The sequence below is a fragment of the Phalaenopsis equestris genome, unplaced genomic scaffold (genome assembly GCF_001263595.1).
Source record: "Phalaenopsis equestris unplaced genomic scaffold, ASM126359v1 Scaffold000189, whole genome shotgun sequence".
NCBI classification, from domain to species: Eukaryota; Viridiplantae; Streptophyta; class Magnoliopsida; order Asparagales; family Orchidaceae; genus Phalaenopsis; species Phalaenopsis equestris.
This window is the reverse complement of record NW_018164631.1, coordinates 53,779-72,963: the sequence shown is the minus strand read 5'-3', so window position 1 is coordinate 72,963 and position 19,185 is coordinate 53,779. Positions and strand designations below refer to the sequence as shown.

The window sequence follows — 19,185 nt, the reverse complement described above, 5'->3', positions numbered from 1 at the left end:
CTGATGGGTTAGGTCAATTGCATGAAATGATGTCTTTGAAAATTAGGCAAGTGAGCTGATATAGTTTTGAAAGATAATTTGTTATGCATGCCTTCACCTCGATATGCATTTGAAGTATCAAAGATTTGTATTGAAATGGGTTTGACATTCACAGGAAGTCTCATGAGGAGTTCTGAATTTCAATCCTTCAAGGTTTGTTATGCAGCACTGTGGTTTTCCTGGCCCAACGTTCCACCATTTGCTAAATAAAGTAGTTTTGCACCCTCTTGGACATACTTGCTTATTCATTTATTTTTATTGTGATGAAATGGAGAATTCTATGTGATGCGAAGCGAGAAAACCAAGTGCAGAAAAAACACAGCAAAATGTTATGTGGTGAGTGATAAGTTGATGCGAAGCGAGAAAACCAAGTGCAGAGAAAACACAGCAAAATGTTATGTGGTGAGTGATAAGTTGATTTGTCACTTACAATGGTGGTAGATCAGCATCTGAAATAGCATCACTCAGAATTTTCTCGTGATCTTGAATATTTTGCTTAAGTTCACGTGACAAGTTCTCATGTGCTTTAAGTTTGGCAATGCTTGGATAATAAGCTCTAGCTACAAAAAGTTGATCTTTTAGTCTCTTCACCACAGAATCTTTCATTATTTCTTTATGTTCTGTTGACCAAAGGCAATAGCTTCCAAATTCTAGCTGGCACGATTTTTTGGCACCATCAACAACTGGCAATTCCAAGTGACTCTTCCTGATCTCTCCACCATGTTTCTGAAAGTTTTTAAAAGCATGCTATTATAGAAGTTAACAATCTAATTTAAAATAAAGCAAAAAAAGAAAGTATAAAAAAAGTCTGTTCATATGATAATGTATCAATGAAGGCATTGTTCCATGTATTGACAAAGGCTTTTGTACATGGCCCAACAATGATTAAGTCTTAAAGCTTGACACATAATCATCCTACACTTGATAGAGGAAGAGGGGAAAAGAGAAATCACATATCGGCTACAAGTTCATCACATACTAAACATTTTCGAAGTTGAAACCATATCAAAGAGAGCATCTGCTTATTCCAAACTCAGGTACTTTGAACAAGCTTTCAGACGGAAGAAAACAACTAAAATTAGATGGCAAAACATAACCTTACATTGGTATGGATAGATGAAATTAACTCTGCTTTAGCTATCTGGGGAGTATGCATAGCTGCAAACAGTAACATTGAATGATATTAGCCGAGCATTGGGTTAGAAGAAGATATAGTTGAAGCTAAAGGAAATTTGTCACTACACCTTTAGAAGTAGAATTATAGTCCTTTTTCTTGAGAGGATAGATAGTAGAGACAGTGCTCTTAAGATGAAACTGAGAAGTGGTGTCTCCTTGCTGCGAGACAGGCACAGGTTTGCTCAAACGAGTAGCATCGGTATTGGTGTATAAAGTTGAATCAGCTGGCATCGTGGGTTCTTTTTCAGTAATACCCTGAGAAATGATAAATGTGGATGCTTTAGATGATATGCAAAGCGAACATTCCTTTAGGAAAGAAGTTAAATGGGTGCTTATTTCTGAGCTTTTCATAGCTTGGTTCATCCTAATAATGAAGAAGTAATGGATTGGAACTATTCTGAATATCATGTTGATTGTAACTTGGTGAAATAAAATATGAATCGTCATACTCCTATTGCTTTAGATGATAAGAAATATTTGGACATTTTCATATTGGACAAAGAAAACATAAAACTGTGATGCCTGCTAGGAATAGAATCCACTCCATTGAAGTTTGGAGCCGCTCTCATTGCATATAAATATTAAGAATGATTAGGTTGAGGCATTTTCCTAACAAAAAGTAGCAAAGGAAATAAAATCTTAAACATTCAACGTGACAACTATAGAAAGAAAAATCCCAGTACCATGTTGCTTGGTTATCAGAAACATTAATGGTAATAATTGGGTAGATCCCTTCAGGAACAAAATAGTCAAGTTCAAAATGTCCATAAAATAACAGAAAATGTCATGAATTGCTTTGAAAATTAAGGTGGCAAGAAAAAACTATCACAAACAAGGAAATAAATCAGGGTAAAGAACAATGCAAAAGCAAGAATATTCCAACACCATCATAAAGATCATGTCTAGCCTATTATCTCAGGTTGATCTTTTGAATGTGTTTCAATTTTTATTTAATAGATAAAGTTTCAAAATCAACAATCTTAGTAAGCTTTTTTTAATCCTTTGCACTTTTTATATATTCTTCTGCCCATGTAGGATTCTACATCTTAATGGACCAGATCTGCTTGGGTGAGAAGCTGAGAAGACTTTGCCTCCTTGTGAAAACCCCAGACTGTTCCATTCTTCCAATTAAAAGAACATGATTCAACTATGAAGCATTCTTTTGATGCTTACAACAGCAACTCAGTTTGTGAATTCCATATTTTTCAATATGCAGATTCCATGATTTTAAGACATTGTTTTACTATTTACTCCCATTCCATTCTCAACCTCCTCAATATCATTCATCTATTTCATCTGACCTCGTCATCAAAAAGGAAACATAAATGCATATCATGACTCACTCATAATTAAGCTCTAAGAATTTTGAAACAATTGCTCTTTGGACTAAATCCAACTCCTTAAAAGTGCACAATGAATACAAATGGGAACAAGCTTTTTGACATGATAGGAACAATCCAATCATATTTCTTCCTGAACTAACACAAAATTTTCTTTTGAAGATCATGAATGATGTGCATTAATTAGGAAAAAAACGGAATTCTCTTGTTTCCACATATTACTCGCTCCAGTTAATTTGAATCAAAATGGTCGCAATATAAAAAATCAATTCAATGTCAAACGGTGCCTCGTGCTATCCAAAGACAAGACAAAACCTTGATTGGAGAAACTCTAAACTTCTCAATTGCTTTATCAATTCTCGGATAGGCATCCTGCAACAAGAAATATAACTCCGGTAAAAAGGAATTGCATCATCAATTGAACTTGACAGGAACGCTTATCTTCCAAATAAAAAAACGACAAGAAAGTCGCCCAGACAAGATTAAGAAAAGCACCTCGAATGATTCTTGAACGCTTTCCACTCGTTCATGGCTGCCAAAGCTGATCTCCTGGCTCTCAATCAAGGTAATTGAACGATTAAAAAAATAAAACCAAACAATAAGTAATGTCAACTGACTGCAATATTCAATCAATTGAGAATCTAAATATCCTCACCAATGGCAGACGATCCTCAGCCAAAAACCCTGCAAAAACAAGCACATTACCAACGATTCCAAATCCGCCTAAACGGACAAAAGAAAATGGCAAAATAAATGGAGTGTAATTGGGAAACCGATCCCAATAATCGCACCCAAATCCCGAGGAAAATTACCACCCTAATGGCATTCACCACAGACAACACCCCCAACCAACTTAAGCGACATAAACAAAACCCAATGCCGTCGCCGATCCAAGCGATCTCGGTGTTCTGTGACACAGATGCGCAGGGAATAGAAATACCTACCCGATGGAAAGCGGTTGTGGAAACCGAGTAAAAAGGCAACCGGAACGAGCAACGAGAAGCAGACGAGTGAACCAACCGCCACCGTCGGCCCCCTCCACCTCCGCTTCCACGGCGAACCCGCCGCCGCGTAAACCTTCATCACCTCCTCCGCTCAACAATCCCTTCTCCTCCTCTTCACACAACCTTAAATCCTTCCCCCCTTGCTCCACTCCGCAGCTTTCTTACGCTAAAGGCGCCAAATGCAGACGCGCACTCTCTCCCATTCCGTCCTCTGTTTCTCCTCTCTTTAATTTCCGCTTTTTCGGTCACACGGAAAGGAAACGGAGAACCAAATGAAGGAGAGAGAGAGATAAGCGGAGCGAGGAGAGAGAATGCACTGGCGAGAAAGCAGCATGGGGAAGAGAGTCCGTTCGACGCCGCCTGTTTTATAGACACGTTATTTCTGTTTATTTCCTTCCTTTAATAATTAACAAATTAATTTACTTATTTTATATTTCATGCTATTTAAGTATGGGAGTTCATTTGTTCATCTATGTTTTAAAATGATAATTAGATAATTGCATCATATTTGATAAATATTATTTGTGTGTATAATTCTTAAACGTTGACTCGAAAGCCCACCCACAGGTCTTTCTTTAACTCGCCTGGTGCAATCATTTGTGCACAAATTAATATATATATATATATATATATATATATATATACCAAATAAATATAAGACAATCTTTGGGGATGCTGTGAATGCTCAAATGTGAGAGCTGTCATATCTCTCTAACTGATATTATCTTCTTCCGAGCAATGCCTTTTTTTTATCTTTGAATAATCATTTGTATAGTACTTCTCTGTGAGCTTAATAAACCAAACATAGATTGATTGATGTGTGTCGAAAAGTCCGCGACAGTAGAGTAATGAATTATTATCTTAGTGTTGTGCAAAAGCCAAGCACATACTGAGAAAGTAAAAGAGAAATAAGATGAGACACCTTGACTTTTTATGCGTATAATCCTGGAAATTGGAAAAACCCACGGAGCCTAGACTAGTTGAAATAATCCACTATGAATGGTGAGTTCACTTTTCTTTTGAATTAGGGAAGATGAACTTACAAAGTTGATTATTGTAAATGTATAACAATTGTTCATTGATAATAGTTGTGTTTTGACTATAATGATTGTAGTTCTCAATGATAGCAGGCTGCAAGATTCATAGTCAATTGCTATGAAGGCAGAAGTTCGTTGTGAGTGTTGTAGATGGTGGTTGTAACACCAGCTTGTCATGAAATCCATAATTAAAAGTTATGATAGTGGTGAGCTATGATAATATTGGTAAGTCGCAGAAGATTGTTTCATGAGCGTTGGTTGGCTGCAAAAACAGTAATCAGAAGCTGTAGGAATTGTGAACCACACAAGTAATGGTCGGTCAAATAGACCGTAGTGGTGAGTTGCGATAATGCCAATAAGTTGTAGAGGCCAAAGTTGGGAGTTGTGGACCATGTAGGTCATAGTGTCGAGTTGTGATAATCTTGTAGGATGCAGAGGTTGGAATCAGAAGCTACACAAGCTATAAGCTACATAGGTCATGTTTGTCTTATAGACCGTAGTGGTGAGCTATGATGATGTCCATAAACTGCTGGGGCCGAAGACGAGGACTTTATGAGTTGTGACCCACATAGGTCACGATAGTGAGCTGTGATGATGTTTGTAGGCCGCAAGGGAGAGAACTACACGAGCTACAAGCCACATAAGTCATTGTTGGTATATATGACACATTGGTAAGCTATGATAGCATCCATAGGCCACAGGGGTTGGAGTTGAGAGCTACACTAATTATGAGCAATGTAGGCGATAATGGTCACATAAGTTATAGTAGTGAGCTGTGATGATGTTCGTAGGTTATAGGGGTCGGAGTCGGGAGCTGCACGAATTATAAGTCATATAGGTCGTAGTTGGTCACATAGTTATACTAGTGTGATACAATAACATGTGTAGGTCGCAAGGGACAGAGTCAGGAGTTGTATGAGATGTGAGTTATGTAGAACATTTTTTGGTCACGTAGGTCGTAGTGCTGAGTTACAATGTCATTCATAGGCCACAGAGGCTTTAGGGAGTTGCCTGGAGAGAGCTTTCGGAGTCCGGTGAAAGTCATCGTCTTTGGGGTGCATTATTACATTGTCTTTGAAAGACATCGTTGCACCATATATGGGGTGCATTGTTACACTTTTGTTGCACCACATTTGAGGTACATTGTTTGATAGTGAGGTTAACCCTAAAGACAATCAAATGCAACTATTATTGCAGAAAATTTGAAGGATTCACAACAAAAAAAATTAAAATTGAAATAAAATAACACAAAAAACAAACAAGCCCTCAGGACGAGAGTGAAGGTGATGAGCCTCGGTTGGACAACATGTGTTTTGAGAGGTGGTGGCAGCATGTAAGAGTTTGGAAATAGGTGATTGTAGTAGGTCAGTTTGTGAGTAGGTTGGTAGAAGCGGATGAGGCAATTTGGAAAGTTGAAACAACAAGGAAGGGCTAAAGGAGGCTAGGTGGGGGTAAATTTGGTGTCGAAAAGGTATGTGACAACAAGGAGAGAGATAACAGGAACCTGAACTCAAGCTGAGAGGGTATTGACAGGGTCTCAAATCAGGAATCAGGAAAGGGGAGGGCGCATGAGAGAGGGCGGTGAGCTAGAAGAGGAATCAAGGAGGGTGTGGAGGAGAAAACCATCACCTTGGAGCAGGATATAGCCAAAGCACCATATGTCCTTGGACAAAACATTAGAAAGGGACGAAATGCCTAATGACTGTAAATTTGAAATTAGAAAGAGAAAAAACTAAATCTTAAATGACAATCAACATATTTATAATAAGATGATTAGAAGGAGGAGGGGGGAAGGGGTAGCAGTTCCCACTCAATAGCAGAGCTGATTGGTCCAGCATACTTGTTGGATTGGCACCTCCTTGCTACAAATGGTTGAGTCAATTTAGCCCCAGCCTTTGTAAGAGTCTCTTGGGATTGGGAGGATCTTCAAGTCAATCTGTTGAAGCTATTGGCTCCTCCTAGTATTGTGTCAAGTCCCAGAAATTAAACGTAACAAAATATTGTAGTCCCATGCTAGGTAAATGGTATAAGCATCATCATTCAACTTTTGGAGTATTCTTAAAGTTCCATCTACTTGAGCTTGCATTTCAGTGATCAACAAGTAAAGAATGTGTTCGCTACACTATTTTTGACTCCCCATTTTGTGCTTAAGAATGAACTTGAACGATGCTAAGAACTCCACTCAATATGAGTGTTGGCCCTTCAGTTTACTCTAGTTGTTCAAGAATTTCAAGTCTTCATGGTCTGTGCCTAACATGAAATCACTCATCAGTAAGTAGTGCCTCTAGTGCTCAAGAGCTCTTACAATTACATAATGCTCCTTGTTGTCAAATACTTTTTCCTAGACTCATTTAACTTTTCACTAAAAAAAGGCTATGGGGTGACCTCCCTAGCTCAACGCTACTCCTATCCTCATGTTGAATGTATCATACTCTACCTCAAACGCTGATTGAAATCTGGTAATGCCAAAACTGGTGCCTTAATCAAATTCTACTTAAATGTGTCAAAACTATTCTAGACTGCATCTGTCCACTAGAATTTCACTACTTTCAAAAGCTCCATCAAAGGAGTGGTGATGGTACTAAATTTTCTGATGAATAACTTGTAAAATGATGCTAGTTTTATAAACTGTCTCAGCTAAGAGAAAGGTTGTGGTTCGGTCCAACTCATAATGACCTCAACATTTGTAAGATCCATCTGAATGCATACACTACCACAATATAACCCAAAAAAAATACATGAGTAGTCATAATCTTTGGAAGGACATATAGCTTTTCCACTCACAGCATCTCAAATACCTCTATTTTCGATCTACGATATGGTTAAGAGAGCTTGATATGCTCATAATTAGTGTACCATGCAATTACTACCCCTCTATTTTCGATCTACGATATGGTTAAGAGAGCTTGATTTATGCTAAAGCATAATGGTGAGCTTAAATTTTCAAGGGACTTCACACCATCATACTGCAGTGGAAATAAGAGATCAATATAAATTCTTATTAAATGCTAAGTACTAGATTTTAAAAGACAAATTCTTTGAGCTTCAAGCTTGATAGGAATAATAATAAGGTGAATCTAATTTAGTAGTTGATGATAAAATTTGTGAAGTTATGCTATAAGAAGTTTATTTTCATTCATGTATAATATATGTTAAGGTAATGCTTATTCAAAATAATGATGGAAAATTTTGTGCCTATGCAACTGATTATGGATCTATCATAAAAATTTGTTGTTGTTGATTCAGAAATCCATTTAAAAAAATGGCATAAGATAATTAATCATTTTCTTTCTCAGTGCTTATAACCTTAGGTGAGTTTGCATATTTAATTAGATTACATTATAATGACTTATTTTACCAATTTGCATGCATATTGATATATATAAGTGCCAAACAATATCTGGCAATTACTTAAGAATCTAATTTAGCACCCAGATTAGTGTCAAATTACATATGTGTGCAAAGCTTACTAATGATTAAAATGAATGGGAAGAATGATTACACATTAATTATACATAACCAAAGGTAGTTGATCAAAGTTTTCAGAAATGACATTTATGAGAGTAGATTTTGATAATAAATAATAAGTATGTGTAACCATATCAAATGCTCAAGAGAGAGGGAAAAACCAAGCTTCTGGCAGGCCAATGGATAACCTAAAATATGTAAGAAAAACTATGACTAATATGATTTGTATATTTTTGTGTTTTATTAAATAAAATTTTATTTGTTAACCATTATTAATATATACTTTATTGTAGTATTGTCAAGTATCAAAGGATTTCTTGAATAAATCAAGATTTTCTAATTTGTGTTTTCAAAATGTCAATTATCTTTACATTAAGGATGACAGTTGCATGCCACCAAAATTAAGCAATTAAGAGGTGCAAGGTGCATTTATATCACGTCTAATGAGAATATATGTATTCATCTTGTCAAGCATATAAGTCATGGTTTGTGTAACTTATGGTTTATATGATAGTTTATTATTTTTTGCAAATGCCATGAAATAGAAATGAAGTCTAAGGAAATAATTAGTCATGTAGAGTTAAAGTTTAATGCTCGAGTATTTTACATAAGAGTGTGGGATGCTATGAGGAAGGTATTAAGATAACTTTTTGATAATGGATGAATTTTAAAGATTTTTTATTAAATTATCCATGCCATATACTTTATAAATAATTAAGAGTAGAGCATAAAATCATTTTAAAAGCTTATTTTTGTGTTTTGAGCTTTCAAATTTTAAATTGTCTCACTGTTGCTATTTATGAAACATAGATAGTACATTTATTCTAGAAAATATAGTAGTAACTTATAGCTCCAATTGCTATTAATTCTAACAAGAGTTTATTTCCACTTGCATTTGTTATGATTGAATATGGAACAAATGAATTATAAACACAGATTTTATGTAACATGTATTTTTGTGTTAGAAGTATTAAAGACAACTATATCATATAGATAAACATATTTTTTACTTTATGGAAGATATATCTTCATATGGATGACACATCATTATTTTTTGAAGCATTTACCAAAAAATGAAAAAGTAAATAAGTACTTCAATAAATGAGAATGTAGATTTAACTTACAAATACATGCATTAGGATGAGAAGGCAAATGTTTTAGACAATTTTAACATGCATATGGTTGCTCTACATAATTAGAAAAACAAAATGATATAAAAAAGAGTTTGCACTATGAAAGAGGGAACATATGGGTCGTTGAAAATAAATGCTTCTAAGTATAATAATATTTTATTAGGACATAAACACAATATAACAAATCAAACTTTCATTTTATTCATCTACTACATCAAAATTACTCCTTCAACAACTACAGAGATGCTACACAATATTTACTTCTAGCTAAAAATTATAAAATTATTCGTAGAATAAAATTATGTTTCAAAAAGATGGAAGGGAAGTATGCAATTTTCAATACAAACTTACATTAATGAGCACGTGTATAACATGTTCATCATTTCTCGAAAGGCATGTCGCTTTTTTTTAAGAAAAAAAAAACTGTAAATATATTTGCAATCATTCTATAATATATCAAATGTCTTCACCATATATTATTATTTTATTTCCACTTTTTTAAGGAAAAAAAAATTGTAAATGCATATGCAAACATTCTATAATTTATCAAATGTCTTCACCATATATTATTATTTTATTTGAAACACGAAAAATAGATCTTATTGATAATTTCTTAAAACACTTAATTTGCAATGCACAAATGTAACCTGACATACAATAGAGCCTTCCATAAAATATTTTGATTGTAATTAATGGTTTAAATTTAGCTATGCAAATGGAATAATCGAGTTATAACCATTTCTTCTAAAAAGAAGAACTATCATATGTTTTTGTAATGTAATAGTTGAAACCATTGATCATACTAGAATGTTGTGTGGTTAGTGGCACTAAACTAAACATAATATGTATGCATATAGCTTCATCTTTTACTTGTGTTCGAGGAGAAAAAGAAAAAAGAAAAAAAAAAGCAGTCATTTATAAGAGTCCTAAAGAAGTATTGGGTGTGTCCCTACCCTTATAATATTTTAATTGGGAATATTTATTGGGGGCATGTTTATATCCTTCAAAGTTGTTCTTGCTTTTATGCACTTTTGTTGTAATGTATGGAGCTTCACCATGATTTTTTTATTTAATGCAAACATTTCACATTATTTCAATTCACTATTAATTTCTCATAAATGTAATAATAATAATATGTTAAAATTATATGAAACACCTAAAGTGATAGCCTTTTAAACAACCTTTCTAAGTAAGTTTTGCTCTTCATTGATGTTTGTCTATAATTTTGCTAGGAAAATTAAATATGTGGGGTAGGTGTGCATTAAGTTAACTCAACAATCACTTTTCCAACCAGCATACCAAAGTGATATGATATTTATTTTAAAATATGATAGTGTTGTGCATACATAAATACATAGTTACTATCTTTCATTCTCATAATCTAAGAAATTTTTAGTGTTAATATTTCTATTGATGGAGAATCATCACAATAATGAGGCTAGTGAATAATCCTCCAACTTCTCAAAAAAGTGGAATTTTAGGAAGATGGGTGGTAGCAAAAAAGAAATGAACATGGGTTGAAGTGAAAGTTGAGAAGCCAAAATTTTTTTCTTACATTGCACAATAAATACTGCATATGGCTAATAAGAGACAAGTAACTTAAGCTTGACGAAGTAAAAAGACATGAACTTTTGGAGTATAATAAAATGCAAATGAACTATGAAGGCTGACAAATTGTTCTATAAAATTGAGCTTAAGTATTAAATATACCACATAATAAATCCAAGTCTAAGAACTTCTTCTCTTTGAGTATGAAGTAAAAAGACATGAACTTTTGGAGTATGATAAAATGCAAATGAACTATGAAGGCTGGCAAATTGTTCTATAAAATTGAGCTTAACTATTAAATATACCACATGATAAATCCAAGTCTAAGAACTTCTTCTCTTTGAGTATTCATTTAAACTAGCTCAAGATCAGAATGAGTTAGCAAATGAAAAATCATGTAGTTATATGCATTGTTGGACAAAGGATCGTGATGAACCGATCATTTTGGAATTGCACGTGAAACTTAAAATATCAAATAATGACCTTAGAGGTGATTTTTTTTAATGGCTACAAGTAAAAAAATATTGCACGAGTTACTAAGATAGAATGCCCTTTAATTTGGTGGTATAATATTCAAATGGGATGTCGACACATCTTTTAAAAGACATTATAGCAACAAACCAATATAGAAAGTGACATTGACAAGGTTGTCATGGGATATCCTATCAAAAATGAAATATTACAGAGCATAATTTCCTAGGAAGTTAGTATGATAAATTGACAAATGTATAAATACCAGATTGTAAAAAAAAATTGTTTTTAAGGGGTGCAAATTGGGTAAGAGCCACATTAGTTATTTGAGTATTATTGTACCTATATCATAACTCAATGTCAACTACAGTCTTATATGCTTGAATTGCATGAGAATGAAGACTCTGAAGTATTAATGTATTATAATGAAATTATCAGAAATGACATGTCTAACTAATAATTTCACTTTTTATTGTAATCAATTTATTTAAAATATCTCTATAAACATTTTTCATATCACATAAAAACTATAATTGTTTTAACTTTTAAAAGTTAAAATATATATTTTCCTTGACAGACAATGAGACATATATGTAAAAATTAAGATTTAGTTGTTAGATATGTAAATACAAAGAATTGACAAAAAAAAGTATTAGGTCAAGAGTGTTAAGGCATTAGGATTCCAATGATGAGGCGTCATGTGTCAAATAGCCCCCAAAAAAGTGTATTATGGTGGGGCAATTTGACACGTGACTCCCCACAATTGGAGTCCTAATGCATTAGGACTTCTAACCTAATATTTTTCCAAAATTGAGTGGTATGTATTATCCTTGTATTTTTTTAGAATATTTATGAGAAAATAAAGCATGCGCTTCTACAAACTCTATCCAAAACCTCTTTCATTGTGAACTTCTTCCTCCATAAGACCAAAAAAAAATTGAACCTCCTTTTTATGATCTAGAATTTACTAAAATTATTTTTAATCATTAATTTAAACAAAATTAGAACAAATAAATTTTGATTTATGAGTTATACATTTTAGTTGATTTAAAACAATTTAAATGATTGGAATAATCATTATTAAATTTGAGTGGCAATATTCCGAAATCATTAGATATCTCATTTAGAAAGACATGATGATAATTGATCATGAATTTTAGAGTCTATTATATGTGACCATATTCATGCCTTGTTGCACCGAATTAAGGGTATATTTATGGATTTTAAGTGATATGAGATAATATATCAAGTTAGATCAAATAAAATAATGAAACTAAAGATGATCAAATCTCTTAATAACCATCAATATCAAAAGACTTTATATCTTTAATATTCACCCGCACTACCTTTCTTTATTTTATTTATTTTTTCTATGTGGAATGTTGATGGCGGCAATAATTAACACCTTCAAATTTACCTAGTTAACTAAATTGCTAAAACTTAGCTAGGGGAGGCTCCGAGATTTCTTACTTACCATTAACTATTATACTTTGATTAATAGTGTACTAATCCCAAATATTCAATAAATCATCTTTTGACACATGGAACAACTCTCCTAAAATGTTCTCTCTTGAGAACATGATATATGGAAAACATGCAATCAACAATGACATTTCTAGTGGCTAATGTCAGATGGCAATGTCATAAAGATTTTCTATGGTCTTGTTGTAAAAAATGTTTGTAATTATATCCAATGGCCTGGCTATCAGTGTTAGTTATTGAAAATTGGTGATAAATTTTTTATAGCTTGGCAATTGGCCATATTAGTAGACATAAGTGAAAACATTTCTCAGTTGCCATGTTGTGGAAAAACTCTCTCTCTCTCTCTCTCTCTCTCTCTCTCTCTCTCTCTCTCTCTCTCTCTCTCTCTCTCTCTCTCTCTCTCTCTCTCTCACGCGAACTCACTTGTTGATGCTCAAAACTATTGTGAAACAGGCGACAATCACACAAGTATACATGTCACTCAAGTAAAATATAAATCTGAGTTCATGTATCGATCCCATGTGGGAAAAGTTAATTTCCAAAATTAGAAAAGGTTTTAATCTACATGTCTTTAGTCTATCTTGAAAAATTAAAGTTGAGTGAATTTTTGAAAGTGACTAACCTAATTTTTGCAAAGAGATAAAACCTATGAAGTAAGTTTAAAGGTTTTAATGAGGAAACTTCCTTTGAATTGGATCTAGCAATTTAGCCCTATCCATGTGACTCCAATTTTGTTCACAACCAGAAATAGCAATATTCTTTAGCCCTTTCCAGTGATCTTAAGAAATGTTGATATTTCATATTACAGTTATGTCCTAACCATGCAAAAACTCATGTGTTTTCATGTTTCACAACACAGTTGCACCACTTTAGCAACAATATTCATAATTTCCTAAAAAGGAGTATATTAACCTAATCATTCCACTAGCCTACTTTTACAGTACTATATCACAATTTATTAACAATCTAAATGATTAATTTTGATGTAAATTATTTGTAAAAGGTTAAAATATCAACATATTATTATAGAAAGTTAATTTACAATTAAAGGATATCACTGACTTACATAGATTACCAATTCAAGGGAGTGAATTATTTAAATCCTACTCATTTAAAGGAAACAAAATAAAGAATTCATTTCAACCTAAGAAAATACAAGTTATAAAAATCTCAGCAAGATGCTTCACTAAATTATAAGAGTTTATAATGAATACATTGTGATTTCTCTCTCTGAGTACACAATACAGTCAATATCACTCTCCAACACTTGATCTCACTCAAAAAAGCACTCGCTCACCCTCACAACATTCCAACGGATTCCTTTGTTCAAGTGCTCTAACGGGACCCTATCATTTTCGTTACCCCTTTGATTGTGGCTTGTTTTCTCCTTCTCCCTATCAATCTCTCTACAAAAGGCTAAGTTGCTCCTTTGTATTCTACCAATTTAAGTCATTACCCACAGAACGATGTGAACTGATACTTCCAAATCTTAATCCCATCCATATGGGTGCCTAGTCGACTAGAACTAGCACCTCAGTGTCTGTTGCTCTAGTTCCAAAAACCTAGCTATTTGTTTCTCTAGTTTTGGGTGCCTAGGCACTCAAAACTGGTGTCTGACACTTGATCCTTCGATTTCAAACACTTTTTTGGCCCTCAGTCCATTTCATATTCTTTGCTCAACAAATTACCTAATCACCTATGCATTGTATATACAATCACAAATATCATAAAAAAACATATGAAAAATATAGTAATATAATGCATACTTGATACACATAAAAAATTACATGAAAAATATAGTAATATAATGCATACTTGATACAAATCAAATACCCTCAAACTTACTATTATTTACACTCAAGTAATTCAATATATAAAGTTAGAATTTATGGAAATTAATGATAACTCAAGTTTAAGATTTCAGGGTCTTTTACTAATGAAGTAAATAAATCCTTCAGAATATATAAATCTCCTTAGAATAATTCAAGTTTAAATCACTTAAGACTTAAGTAAGTTTTTTTTTTGAGCACTTAAGACTTAAGTAAGTTTTTTTTTCTCAAATATATATCATTTAATTAAACCAATCAATCAAATATTATTAGTTAAATCATTTTCTTTTTAAAAATTAGTATTATGAATCTAAAATTGGGGAGGTTCTTGGCTCTAAAACTCTTATAAAAGTGGGTTGTATTATTTGTTAGACTCAACCTTAACCTCAAGCTTCTCTTCAACAGCTCTTAAAAGATATTTTTTTTACTAGAGCTGTCTCAATTTTTCTCTCTCTTTTTATTTTCTTTTTTCTTATTTTCAAAGAGGATTATTTTATTTGGTTAAATTATTCTTTAATAATTTTGAAGATCACCTACTTTTTAGGCTATATTCCCAATTTTCTCCTACTTTAATTCTAAATATTGAGATTCAAAAGATTCTAAATGAATTAAGTTATTTTAATTGATTATATATTAAATTTCATATATTTAAGGTGTTAATTTTATAATTAGTTAATCTTAGTTCAAATGTTATAAATTTTTATATAGATTAGTGATTATTAAAAGTTAAAGACTAGTGTAGAAACTAAGCCCTAAACTACTATTGATTTTCCTCTTCTTTTACCAAATTACTCTAAGTCATTTATTAATTTATCATTTATCATTAATTTCTAAATTTTAGGCATTTATTTAGTTTAGGGCTTAGTTTCTACACATCAAGTTTCTTCCCTAAACTTATTATGCACTTCAAATGCAAATAATAACATAACAGAGAAAGGAGCATGGCAAGATAGAATATGAACATATAATAAAAGAAGTATATAAAACAACAATAGAAAACACCACATTTGACTCACTATCTATCACATAAAATTTACAAAACACTATCACTACAAAATAAAAAAACATGAAATCACATGAGCATAGGGAATAATATCAATATCAGGAATCATTAGGAAGTCATTTTTCATCATTGTGCTACAAAATGTAAGTGAAGCATAGTAGCTCAAGAGATATAAGTCAGTTAACATAGTAATGCACATTATAAAGCAAGGAATATATATTGGGTTGCCTCACAATAAGCGGTTAGTTTAACATCCTCAACCTGACCACATCACTGCATAACACACATACATCATAAAACAAAATAAACATCCAATTACACCATTAGATCAAAGCAATAAAAAAACACCCAAATTTACTGAACCAAATAAATCTGAAAGCCATTCAACCAAATGCAACAAAATAACGCTTAGGATACCTCCCAAATGGTGTTTGGTTTTATGTCCTTAGCCTGACACAATCAAACCAATGCTAAAGTTTTCCTCAGGATCAAAGTTGTAAGTAGTCACTGATAAATCTTCTTATGTTTTAACTGTCATTAAGGATTTCAAAAGTCATCAAATTTGAGTCCCAATCTAAAATCTTTCTAATTACATTTATTCTTTCTCACACCCTTATTATGAATTTCTTATAATTTTTTCAATCTCATACCTATAACACTCTTCTAGAGGATATGTAAAGGGTTGAATCAGATTATAATCCTAAAGTTTATCTTTTGTTCTAAAGCTCTCATAGCCAACTCCCATATTTGTAAATCAATATTATTCTTTCAGTGACAAGAAATGTTCAACTAACTAAGATTGAGATTTTAACATCTTTCTTCATATCTAATATAAAATTATTCAAGAAGATAAAACTATCAATCTTAACTAAGATATCCTCTAAAATCCTCTTACAATAAAATTATTCAAGAAGATAAAATTATCAATCTTAACTAAGATATCCTCTAAAATCCTCTTTAGGTAAGTCAAAGATTGCTCTGCAAGCTAAAGGGTTCAGTGGTAGGATTGCCAAAACATCCATGTCATGCACACTAGCTACCTTCTTTAGGTATAATCTCTTAGAGGGCCACTAAACAATATTTTTAGTTATTTCTTCAATCAGTGAATAGGCCTCTTTAAATAATTTTGCCATAAAGAATCCCTAGCTGCAAGATCTATAATTAACCTTAATGATCCCACCAGCCCATTATAAAAAGTTTGAATAATAATCCAATTAGGTAGGTCGTGGTTTGGACACATTTTAAATAGTTATTTGAATCTCTCTGAAGCTTCATAAATTGACTCTCCATTTAACTGAGTAAATGATGTATTCTCATTCTTAAGTTTGACAATTTTAGATGGAGGGAAATATTTGGCCATAAATTATTATGCTAGGTCATTCCAACTGGTGATCGACCCAAGTGCTAAGGAGTTTAGTCACATCTTAGTTTTATCCCTATGTGAGAAAGAGAATAGCCTTAGTCTAAAAATATCGTTGAAAACATCATTATTGCTGAAGGTGATGCATAATTCTAAGAAACTAGCTTAGTGAATTGTAGCTTTTGTGAGTGATCCCTTAAAGGCTCAAACTGGTTGTTTTGAACTATTTGTAAGATGAAGGGTTTGAGCTCAAAAGCATTGGCTTTTATGATAGGGTTGTTAATACTTACATGAATTTCTTCTATCATTGGGTTAGCATACTCCTCAAATGGTCTAAGTTTTTCTTCCTAAATATATGTCGTTGTTAAATGCTCATTTTTTAGTTTTGTGGATTTTTGAATTTATTGGGGCATTTTTTTTTATTTCTAGGTCAAAATGCACTTGATCTCTAGTTTCGGTTCTATGCATGTAAACCTAGAACAGATAAGTGTGTGACCCTAAATCTAGTAGGAAACACAAATTCACATAAAAATGCAGAAATAAAAAAAGGAATATATGTTAAATAACAAAAATAAAAATGACATAACATGATTTTTTTTTTTAATTTTCTAACATAGAAAATAATAAATAAAATATGTTATTACAAGTTTCATGTCTAAACCTTACCAATTCAACTAAGAGTTTCCTAAAAGTAAAAGATTAAAATCGTGCCCCAACAAAGACTCCAGAAACGTGTTGCCCAAAATTGTTGTGAAGCATATGACAATCACACAAGTATATGTGTCGCTCAAGTAATATACGGATGTAAGTCCGTGTGTCGATCCCACGATGAATGAGTTCGTTTCCAAATTAAGAAAATTTCTAGCATACATGTCTTCAGTCTATTTTAAGGAATTAAAGTTGAGTGGATTTTTGAAAGTGGCTAGCCTAATTTTTTCAATGAGTTAAAATCTACATACTAAGTTTTTTTATTTTAATCAAGTGAATAAACCTCCCTTGAATCAGACATAGTAATTTAAGCCCTGTTCATTTAACGCTATATTTGTTGATGTCCAAGAACAACATAATTCCTTAGCCCCTTCCGTAGGTTCTAAAAAATGTTGGTGTTTTATATTACAGTTAGTTACCGAACCATATAAAAACTCTCATGTTTTCTTGTTTCCCTATGTAGTTGCACTACTCTAAAAAAAATATTTCTATTCTCCTAAAGTAGTATATGTTAATCTAATCATTCCATTAGTATACTCTCATACTTCTAGATTACAATTTATTTTAAAATTCTAAATGACCAGTATATTTGTAAATTGTGTGCAAAAGTTAAAATATCAATGTGCTACAATAAAAATTCAATCAAAATTAAAGGATAGCACTAACTTGCATAGATTACCAATTCAAGCGAGTTAGATATTTAGTTCCTACTCATTTGAAAGAAACACAATGAAGAACTCATTTCAACCAAAGACAAAAACAAGTTAGAAAAATCTCACCATGATGTTTCACTGAATTACAAGAGTTTATAACAAATTCACTATGATCTTTCTCTATGAGTACACAATACACTCAATCTCACTCACTAACACTTGATCTCACTCAAGAGAACACTTTCTTACACTCACAATACTCACATGGATTTCTCCTTTGAAGAGAACACTTTATTACACTCACAATACTCACATGGATTTCTCCTTTGAAGTGTTGTGACTACTCCCGAGTATTCATCGATGACACCCTTTGATTTGACTTGCTTTCTCCTTCTCTCTTTAACTCTCTCCCTAAAAGCCTCTGTTTCTCCCTTGTATTTTGTCAATTTAAGCCATCTTCCTCGAAACGACGTGAATTGAGATGGATGATCCGTTATCTCGTGCTTGCAAGAGCTTGGGTGCACTGAACTGAAGCTTGGGCGCTCTGAACTGAAGCTTGGGCCCTAGTTGCTCTAATTACAGGTGCCTATTGCTTTGGTTCTAGGTGTCTGGGCCGCCTTATGACTGACGTACACTTTGACTTCTGGACCACTGGTTTCAGGCGCCTGGAAACCTAAGAATGGCGACTGGGTGCTAATTTTGCCAATTTTGTATCTGTTTCAACTTCTTTATTCCCCAGGTTGCTTAATCATATTTACACTGTATACACAATCACAAATACCATAAAAATGTATAAAAATGGCAAATAATATAAAAATAACGATGAAATATCATGCATATTTGATACATATCACTCGCTCTGCCAACAACATTAATAAGCAAGGCTCCATCACCTCCAAATCCATAAAACCCACTTTTTAGCTCACTTTTTTTT

General features: G+C 32.7%; 1 protein-coding gene across 1 annotated transcript; it reads right to left on the bottom strand.

Annotated features, from left to right (window-relative positions):
- Positions 1-465: 465 nt before the first annotated feature.
- LOC110022424 (probable galacturonosyltransferase 7) lies at positions 466-3,882 on the bottom strand. The gene is made up of 7 exons (XM_020721357.1): positions 3,500-3,882; positions 3,211-3,239; positions 3,051-3,104; positions 2,871-2,927; positions 1,284-1,470; positions 1,142-1,197; positions 466-765 (listed from the first exon to the last, which is right to left on the bottom strand). Exons 1-7 carry the CDS (start codon positions 3,636-3,638, stop codon positions 466-468), a joined length of 822 nt encoding a protein of 273 aa, XP_020577016.1. The 5' UTR covers positions 3,639-3,882.
- Between the last annotated feature and the right edge of the window lie 15,303 nt (positions 3,883-19,185).

Excerpts from the sequence above, each read along its gene's own strand:
- LOC110022424 (XM_020721357.1), bottom strand. The coding sequence starts at position 3,638 with ATGAAGGTTTACGCGGCGGCGGGTTCGCCGTGGAAGCGGAGGTGGAGG. Across the intron at positions 1,471-2,870 it reads TTAGAGTTTCTCCAATCAAG|GGTATTACTGAAAAAGAACC; the intron begins GTTTTGTCTTGT and ends ATCATTTCTCAG. Across the intron at positions 1,198-1,283 it reads CTATAATTCTACTTCTAAAG|CTATGCATACTCCCCAGATA; the intron begins GTGTAGTGACAA and ends TACTGTTTGCAG.